General features: G+C 48.6%; 1 protein-coding gene across 1 annotated transcript; it reads right to left on the reverse strand.

The window, feature by feature from the left end:
• Positions 1–3,760: 3,760 nt before the first annotated feature.
• LOC34618140 lies at positions 3,761–7,840 on the reverse strand. Its single transcript, XM_026336664.1, has 8 exons — positions 7,636–7,840; positions 7,050–7,469; positions 6,515–6,576; positions 6,238–6,344; positions 5,897–5,971; positions 5,537–5,785; positions 5,157–5,238; positions 3,761–4,582 (listed from the first exon to the last, which is right to left on the reverse strand). Exons 1-8 carry the CDS (start codon positions 7,838–7,840, stop codon positions 3,761–3,763), a joined length of 2,022 nt encoding a protein of 673 aa, XP_026192449.1.
• Between the last annotated feature and the right edge of the window lie 2,076 nt (positions 7,841–9,916).

Consider the following 9,916-nt stretch of genomic DNA (forward strand, 5'->3'; position numbering starts at 1 on the left):
CCTGTATGCAGTTGGTATCGATCTACAGCTACGGACCATGACAGTTAAAAGGTGAGGGGCAAGATCTTGCGAGCTAGGCTACTTTTCACCACTTTTTAGTACACTGATTCACGGAGCTAAATTCAGTAAAGATTTGAGGGTTTGGTCTGTTCGCTCGTATTGCACAGACTCGAGTAATTGCTTTGTCGTTTCGTACATCTTTGACGCAACGTTGTATGCTTGTCAGTTAGATGCTGTGTACAACCAGCTATGGATGTTCCGAGTGCTTAGAGGGTGCGGTTGCGCGCACTTTGACTAACCTGCTCTCCGTATTTTCGGAGTTTTGAGGAATGCAGGCAGGGAAAGGCGTACTTCTGCTCAAGACCAACCAAAGCCCTTCAAATCTGCATCGAATCTCGAGTAAGACGTTTTCATACCGAGACCTTAAATGAAGTGTTACTGTTCTACAGCTTGTGTGAAGACTTCAGCTGTAGTAATCCCTGAAAGCTGATGAGTGACTCATTAACATTAAAAACAACATTGAAGTTTTTCTCCTTTCTAGAAAGGGACCTCATAAAGTAGTTCTTTGGCGGTACGAGGGAGGTACAGAACGGGGTACCTGTTCAACAGGCCTATCCCATCTTCGAGTGCTTGTCCATCCTTATGGCCTCCATCTTTTTTGTTCGAGAGGACGTGATCGATATATTCTGTAAGCATTTGATCAACTGACATTTTATGCCTGTACAATAGCTATGCTACTGAGTTCACACCAGCTTGTAGGCAAGCCTTTGCTGCGCTAACGGCCTCTGTGCCACCATTCATTTCCATCGCCACAAGGTGCATTTTAACGATACTGGCTGGGCGATATCGAAACCGGTCAACTGTCGAAGAGAAAAGTGGAATTTTCTCCATCCTCCGCCCCTGCATGAGAGGAGAGGAGTTGCATAAAGCCATGCATTACTACGAGTTGTAACAGCCTATCCAAAGTTTCCTTGAGGTTTCGCTTGGTTCGCACTCAACACAAACCTTTGCGAAAGATTTTCAGTGGATTTAAAGAGAGGATTTGCCTTCCCTTGCCCGCTTCCTTCCCATTTCTGGACATCAGGGGAAAAAAACAGCTAGGGGCAGCGTCATCATACCCTCCAAGTACTCCAAACATTGAAAGCTGGTTTCGCATGGCATCTAGCACAAATACAAAATATTGAATATCCTGTGTCGAGCTAACAGTACATTGCAATCAATTAGCTACAGAAGAAGGCAAACCAATGGGCTGGTTTCTCACTAGCATTTAGTAGAGTATAACCGGTGTTCCTAAAAATTTCTGAAGTGCAAGTTAACCCGCTACTCTAGGTAGCATCACGCGTGCCTCTACTGTGAGGCCAGGAAGTCTGAGGGGAGCTGGCAGTGGAATAAGAAAGGTTTTGAAGAAGCATTCAAAAACGTGCAATTTTCGTGCAAAGCCTGGAGTCGTGCTTCCCTACAAGACCTTTGATGAAGCGGGAGAGCAGGGCTAACATAAAATAGTACGCTGCATGCTATGCATCTTTAGTAAAGTACATTACAGCTGACACTGACAATCAAAATATAAATGGATTACGATTTACATACATCAAATAAATCATTCATGCGTTTTCTTTCTAATAGGACGCTTAAGAGATTGGGCACTGCTATAAGCAATCCGTGGCGTCCAGTACTTTGCGAGTCAAGACTCTTCTCTTCATGTAAAGAGCGGACAGCGTTAGGCTGCATGTGTTGCTAGAAGGTAATGAACCAACACTGTAGTCACTGTCCTTTCGCTAGCTTTCCTCGCAGTTGGAGGCACGCTCTAGGCCGTAACCCCTTCATAATCACCACTGAGCATTTCTAAGAGCCCTGAAGATTAAGGACAAGGGCTGCGAGGTTTGACTGCAGCCCCAAAGGGCGTTAAAGCTTCAGGCACTACAGCTCTTGTGCAATCCTAACGCCACCCTCTACCGACCCAGGCTTCCAAAAAGTCTGCTCTTGGGATGGCGCCCATCGACGGTTTCGGGTGCTGCGCCGAGTCTCCCTCAGGCGATAGATTTGCAAGGATCTCCAATGCGGGCTGGTTGCACGGGTGTGGAAAAGCAACACTGGAACACCACTTTACTTATCCTTCCTTAACACCCCCGCAAATCCTACCTCGGAAAGGGATAAATATAGTTTCTGGTTTTGATAAAGAATTCATATGCACCTTAGACTTCAACCCTTGCGTCGAAGATTTTTGTAACAAGAAGCGATTGAGTGCTTAGTAAGGACAAATGATTACTGGGAAAGTCAACCCTTCAAGAACTGGTCGGTCGTTTGAGAATGGGGTCTGCGCCCCCTGTTGCAGGCAAGCCACCTTGAGAAACAGGAAAAAGAGTCTCCTTTTTCACCGAATGAGCGTTATGCTTGCCCTAGCTACAAGCATCTAGCTGAATGATGTACTTTTATAAATTGTTCATTGCACAACCTTGTCTTGTTCAGCCTAACTATGGACAATAGCATTTATTTGTAAAGTGGTATGGAAAACGTCCTTTCCACAATCAGCCTTGTCACGCAAAATCCTTATTCATCTATGCTAGAATTCATGATGCACCTGCACTAACACTCCTTAGGCGCTAAAGGCTCTGACAGGCTGTGGCTGTGCAGCGCACCTAGTTCCTTAGGTGTTCATGTGGAGAGCGAGACTTGAGTTGCGACAAAAGCAGCTGGAGGAGGGGTTGTAACTCGCTTTGCTATAGCTTGCCTTGCACGCAGCAGTGCGTGCAGATCCAATCTTTAATGACCGAACAGTCTTCAAAGGTTGATTTCTTATTAGTGAATGTTTGCTGGAGCATTCAAGCGCTTCAAGTGATGATGGTTTTCATGTGTGTGCTGGATTCTAACGTGCAAGCGTGCATCAGCCGGCCTAGTGAACGTGAAAACTTGATTCCCTACCAACAATGAATTCTTGATCTGTTGGAGCAGGGTTGAAAGGGGATGAAATATTGATTTTTTCTCGACGTAGACTTTACATTTGTGTTTAGCAAGTCGTAGAGCAGGCATATACATTGGGGTTTCCACAAGAGTGCACCAGCCTACAGTGGAAAACCCTGGTACTGCATCGCGTCGAAGAAGATTAACACGGCAACTGCATCCTTAAGTAAGCGCTGTTTCAAGAAATGATTGTCGCACGAGCCTGCGTCGTGGAGGGTGGCATTAGGATTGCAAGGGAGTTACCTGTCGTAGAGCTGTGGCGACTGTTGGGGCTGCGTTCAAGCATTGTAATACTTTTTGTTTTCAAAGGCCTACAACGCCATGCAAGATTGGGTATTAATTGGGGCTCCCAAGCTACTTCGCGGATACATGTGGCGTCTGGTAAGGGTGCAGCTGGGTACCATACGACCTTTGTGCGGTCCGCGTGGCGCACATCGGCGCATAATAGTGGATGTACGGCGGAGTGCCTACACGGACTACTGCAGCATCAAGGTGTCTACAGTCTTGAAGTCTTTGACTGCTAGCACATAGCATCACTTGCTGCAGATGTAAACACATATACCAGCATCTTCAGTAACTACTCTGCTAAGGCAACATCTCATCGTTCGCGATGTTACCATTTCAGCGAATTTCATCATCGTGACCGCAAGTAAGCCTCAGCAAAAGAATTGCTTCGAAGTCTAAAATAATAGTTTGCACAGAGGTTATAGAAATGCACCAGCAACGGCAATAGATGGTCAATTTAGCTGGACCACCGCCACCTGATGCTGCTGCTGCGTCTTTAAGGGGTCCCCAGCCCCATTTACTTACTTAAAAGATTTGCGATGCCATTACTTCTCTTCCGTTGTTGTGAGACTCTACTTCTGGGCTGATAGATACCGGGTGTGTTACCAATATCCCGGCGTCTCCGAGCAACCGTTTCGCTGGTATCTCTGGATTTAAGGGTCTGTAGCAACTGTCGCTGCTGACTCTGAAGGCGTTGCTGCGAGATGGAAGCCTTGGAGCGTGTCAGTGCTCCAGGCGCGCTTAATCTCCTATGCAGTATCCTACCTGTGGAGGCGCTACTAGTATCAGTTTGCGAGGCTGTTCGGTTATCAATAATTCCAACACCGGGGCTACTGGAGTCCCAAGCTTCAGCACTAGCTAGGCATCGCTCTTGTTGCTTTCGTTGCTGTCGCATGCAGAGGGCTTCCCCAGGCACACCTTCACCCCCCCGTATAGTGAAGGCGGCTTGGTACTTCTTCGGCTTCGCTGCTGGAGATGCTGCGGCGAAAGGCACGATTGCGGAGGCCCCAGTTCTTAAAGCAGTAGCAGACGCAACGGTAGCCTCGGTGGCTGTGGCTGCAGTCGAGAAAACAAAATCACTAGTGAAAGAAGCTGCCGCATGGCTTCTCTCCAGAAGAGTTGTGTGGCCGATATTAGAAGCGTCAGCAGGCTGGCTTTGAGAGCCGCCACCTTCTGTAGCAGCAGACGCGGTAACAGCAGTGAGGTCGCATGCTGCAGCAGAACGGGCCTTGGGATCTGCCAGTAACAGCTTCCGGATCACTTCATCAGACACGAACCCTCCACAGAAGAATACAACCCGCTCCCAGAGCCACGGAGAAGGCAATTCAGTCTCCAAGCCCTTCGACACAGACAAGTAAAAAGAGACAGAAAAGCATATGCAGACTAATGTATGATACCGAGAAAAACAGACAGAAAGACGATAAAATAACCGCAGTGATGGGGCAATGATGAGATTAGAAAAAGCACTGCGTATACTGTGGGAGGCTGGGGCAGAAACACGGCTGCATAAAGCGGCATTGAGCTACAGAAACCGATAGATGCAAGGTGCCAGGAAGGCAAGGCAGGGGCGCATCAAGGCATAAAATGAAGGCACAAAGCACAGCAGTCAGGAGCAAACAGAAGCTCTCTTTAGAGGCTGGCCAAAGCGATGAAAATAGCAGCAGATGGGTGGAAGGAGAGAAAGGCACAAGAGGTAAAGTTGGAGGGTGCATTCGAAGTACGGTGGTTTAGGGCGAGGTGTCCTTTGTCACCAATGAGCTATCGGGGTGTAATGTCCTATTATGAAAAGTTGAGACCGATTCATTGGCAACTAGCCAACACCACAGGAGTGCGAACGAGCTCGGTATGAGGAGTGCAGCCCGTGAGGGGTGTCCTTTGCTTCAGCAGAGCGTTTAGAGAGGCGTCCCACCTACCGGCTCGAATAGACCCCTCTCAGTCGCGAAGCGGAAGATACTCGCGAGGAGGCAGGCGAACCGGAGCCCATGATTCATGTATCTGGTCACCAGACGGAGCGCAACAGCGAAAGAGATGCTAGTGCCAAATAAAGAAGGCCTAGAAGAGCAGCCAAGAGTGATAAGAGAGAAGCAGGATAGAAGAATGGCAGAGGGGCCGCCAAAATTACCAAGAGCTCAGCACTAGAGAGCTACACACACTAGAGATACACAATAAGGGATGCAGAAGGAAGCTGGGCTCAGGAAAAGATCAGCACTTTGACCAACATGACGGAGACGGAGCCAGTCGTCGGGGAAGGTGAGTTGAAGAAATTGAGGTGTGAATCGTCGGGAAGATGTACCGGAGGTGTGCAAGCTCGTGAAAGAAGACTCCCAGCTGCGTCGACAGTTGCAGCAATTCTTGCGGCCTCTGCAGCTGTCTTACGCGAATTCTGATGCAATAAGACCACCTGAGGCTAGCGTTGCGGCTGCTGTTCTTGCTTTTCAGTGGACTGCTGCGCAGTGCTGCTGTGTCAGCTCTTACTTGGGCGTCGTTTTTGCTGTGTTTCCTTTCGGGTTCATGCTTGTGCAGCTCGTCGGGATCTTGATTCCTACGTATGCAGTACCAGACCTTGGAACATCACTGCTATAGGAGCGTACACATCACCTCCACCCAGTAACTTCGATCTATAAAGCAAAGAGAGACAGTTGGAAAGGCTCACTTGTTGCTCAAAGGTTTCCGTATGACGGAGCCGGCCTTGGGGTGTTGGGGGTTCTGCTCAGCGAGGACGAAATAACTGAAAAGAGAGGAAAAACGGCAGTAAAAATGGAGACAGAGAAAGTCATTGGGAATGGAATAGGCAAAGCCTTAGGGTGAAGCGGCGTAGGGGGGCGTGGCGAACAACCACGGGAGGAAGTACCACAAGAAGAGGGCAACCAATTCGGGTGCAGTGAGGGCTCTCGTCTTCGGCTCTATGGGCACTACAAATACTGAAATGTGCGTTATATCAACAATTTCTAAACCCTCACTCCAAATCCCGAAGCCGTAAAGCCACAAACTTACCGAAAACCAAATTTTCTGCAGACAGGGATTCCATATTCGCAATGAAGATGATGAATAGAGGCAGCGGCTTGCTCCCTGTTTTTAAATTCAACCGTGGCGCCGTTCACCTGTGCATTCACCGAAGCTCATAGGCCGCAAACGCTATTTGCCCTCCACAGATCGTAGGCCCTTAGCCCAAATCTCGGTGGCTGTAGCTTATACATCAAATTGTACTCTTTTAAAAAGCGCTACACCGTATTGGCGAAAAGAGATGCCTCACATATATGAGAGCCCTCACCTTAGCAGACTTGAAGGTGTAATAGGATCCCTCGTCCAGCCGACAACGCGTTACTGTCCCAGCTGCGCGCAGATGCCGACGTAACAGTTGAGATCCTCACCAAGCAGCAGACAGAGATAGCAGAGAGAGAGAAGCCCGTGACTCAGCATAAGGAGAGGAGCAGAAAGGAACGAACGTAACCGCAGCACAGGCAGGAAATGACATAATACACGGATACAGAAGTAAACTTGGGTTGGCCACGCCCCAGCAAATTCAACCGCGAGCAATCGGGGCCATATCCGCTTAGTGCAACTAGACGCAGCTTGTGCACGAGAAATCACATAAACTAGAGAAAAGGTTGCACTGAAACACCGCGTAGAATCTTACATGCATTCAAGTTGCCCCACACATGCAAGCAGAAGCTGGTACTAATCTTGCAGTTTTCTTCGCTTGCCTAGAGCACCCTGAGTATTATTTTTGATGGTTCCGCGTTGGTCTGGTATCTCTGTCTACATCTTTAAGATGTTGCCTCCATGTACATGTCTTCGCTGCTTACTGCGTTGCTCTAGCGCTGGGGAGAACTGAGTGTCTAGGAGCCTCCTTGACTGGTACCGTGGATGCTGCCCATGCTGTTTGTGTAACTCATATTCCTTCTCCTTCAGCTGATCGCGGGCTTTTCGCACCTCGTCAGGGGCAGCCAGCATCGCTGCTGCTGCCGCTGCAAGTGCATCAGTGGGCAGTTCCAAGTTGGGGTTCTTGCTGCCGTTGTTTCCCCATAGAGATGCTGCCGCAGCAACCGAACGGTGGTGTGTGACTGTCGCTGCACTGTGATGCGGTGTTTGAATACCAGAAGAAGGCTTCACGGGCTTGCCGTGGTGGTTAGGATTCTGTAATTGGTCGTGCTGTTGCTGCTTCGAAGGTTGGTGCTCCTCGTCGCATGGCCTCTGAGAAGCTCTGTGGCGTGACCCGCTGGTTCCTGACGGAGCGATGAATGCAGATGTTAGAGCGCACACGGCCACATATGACTGCCCTGGTTATCCCTGCTTAGTAGCTACCGCTTCTACGCATACGGCAGTTACCGCTGGTTCAATTTCTTTCGGAAGCATCCCCTACCAACAGGAGACTCTCACCTAAAGTCTTACTTGATGATAAGTATTTGGTGCTCATTTTCCTTTTATCGGTGCTGTTTGATTCAACGCAGGCCCTTTTGTGGATGTGAGACCCAGAAATTTCAAGGCCAAGCATGCTGCTGCTCTTTGTGGTGCAGCTTGCATCGGCTTCAGTGGATGCCACGACGGTGCCACTAGAATGAGCTCGGTTGCTGTCGAAGGGCCTCAATGGCGACATTTCCTATCGCAGTAGCTCCTGGACAAGGCGCCCCCAACTTGACTGGCGATACCACTGCGTTGCCCGCGAAGAAGTGAAACGGCCAAGAACACGGTGATCTGCTGGGGGTGTCTGTATTGGGCTTCCTGACAGGAAATTGACAGAATCATTAAACCTGATGAAAACTTAATGAGTAACTGCGCTGTTCCTGCTGGTTTTCCCAGGCCCCATCCCCAGGGATCTAGAGGACACAAGGAATCACTTGCATCAAAATTGTAAGGTTTGTGCAGTGCCACAAAAATCCTTGCAAAGACCTCCTGCGGACTGATATGAGCGTATGTATACCTGGAAAGGGCAAAGAAGTCGTCTCATTTAAAAGCCTATGGAATAGGGCCTAAGATCTGGGGCTTCAAGTGGAGAGAACGAGAAGCTCCGTAGAAAACAGTAGAGCCACATCTATGTCCTTACTCCCCATTCTCAGCGATGTGAACTATAGGGGATTTTCTTCTAGAGCCCTTTTAGCTGCAAAGCACGAACCGTTAAGTGGACATCCGGAGGTCACTCCTCTGGAGCCTCATGCGGTGATTGGGGCAGAAATAGAGGCGGGCTTGCCGAAATCGCTGGAAACAAGGAAAATTGTGGAGAATATGGGGAATTACACAACAAGATGACGTACCGGAGCAGAAACAGCCGCATCAATATCGAGTGGCTAGCTGCGCCCTATTCTGAGCTCCCGGAGATGCGTTCGCTCAGGCTAGGGACTTTTCAGAAAATACCTGTACCACAAAAATTCGAAACTTTATATGGAAAACTGTGGAAAAGCAAGTGATGGAACTTGGAAGAAGGTACAATTATGCTCGGACATCTAGAAGCTTGGACAGCTGAGATAACACATGGGCAAAACGAGCAGTAACAACAAGAATACAGAAGAAATGAGCCACGACGAGCATTAAAAATCATATTTGCGCCACACAGTAGCGCTACATTGATCTGTTAAGCAGTGTATCGGCTGTTTGGAAAACTCGGGCCCCCCAGCTGAGGTGGCAAAAAAGTTTTCAGTGCATGCAGTGGAGCACCGCTTTTCCCTGGAGCATAGACAACCTAAAAACCTAAGCTTTAAAGCGAAAGCAATAAGTAAACTCCTGGGAGAAGCATCTAATCCCAGGGCATGAAAGCACAAGTAAGAAGGGGGCCACATTGAAAAGGCGTGAAGACATACATGCAGAGAAATGTGGTTGTGTCCAAAGACAGAAGAACTGATATGGGCACTGCCGGTTTGTTTGTCTGTTGTCTGGAAGATATTTTGGCAATGGTTGGCCTCAGCCACACCGTGTAACGGATCGTGTTTTCGCTTGCCATGGTCTGTATGTACTTTTGAAATCCACGGCGGCTCTGCTAAATTTCGGGCACTGAAAGGGTCCAGACTTTAAGAACAAGCTCACATAAGTGAAGCGAGGACACAAAAGGGTACATGCGAAGAAAGACGGAGACAGAAAAGAGCTCATCAGCCCACAATAGGTGCACAGTGCAATCAGATATAATTATGCCTCAGAGTGTATGTTCATCGAGAAAATAGGGCTGCCATCATAAGAAAGAAGGTAAGAGCCTCGCAGCGCCACAATACTAGAGATGGCAGGGTAATAACTGAGCGCCCAACGGAGAGGAAGAAGCATCAGGCCCTGGGTTCTACCAACACAGACCTAACTGCGGCTATCGTGGTCTTGGTGCATGTCTGGCATGGATTGATCGCGTTGTGTTTAGACTTCTGGGGCCTACAGGGTTTGGACGGCCAAGTTGCTGCAAATAGTGTATGGATCGAATTTGTTTGCTCATGCTGTAAACGCGAATGGCGAGCTTTCCGCAGAATAAGATATTAAGCCATGCGAATTTATTTTTCTGTTTGTGTGTAGTGATTCCGAGCACTTAATCTGAGAGAATCTTGCGGTCTAATGTGCTATGCTATTCTTGCACACCTGAAGAGACACCAACGGACGATGAGCCACGAGCACGATACAAAAGCAATGTCCAGATCGATTCGCTGGTGTGTTGCGACACCTGTTCCGCGCTTCTGCCTCAAGAATCCTTGATGCCAGAGAT

The sequence above is a fragment of the Cyclospora cayetanensis genome, unplaced genomic scaffold (genome assembly GCF_002999335.1).
Source record: "Cyclospora cayetanensis isolate NF1_C8 unplaced genomic scaffold, CcayRef3 CcayRef3_contig_140, whole genome shotgun sequence".
In the NCBI taxonomy this organism is placed as follows: Eukaryota; Apicomplexa; class Conoidasida; order Eucoccidiorida; family Eimeriidae; genus Cyclospora; species Cyclospora cayetanensis.

Coding starts and splice junctions, on each gene's coding strand:
- LOC34618140 (XM_026336664.1), bottom strand. CDS start 7,840: ATGTCGCCATTGAGGCCCTTCGACAGCAACCGAGCTCATTCTAGTGGC. Junction 7,470..7,635: donor CACCAAATACTTATCATCAA/GTAAGACTTTAG, acceptor TCGCTCCGTCAG/GAACCAGCGGGTCACGCCAC. Junction 5,239..5,536: donor CACGAGCTTGCACACCTCCG/GTACATCTTCCC, acceptor TCTGGTGACCAG/ATACATGAATCATGGGCTCC.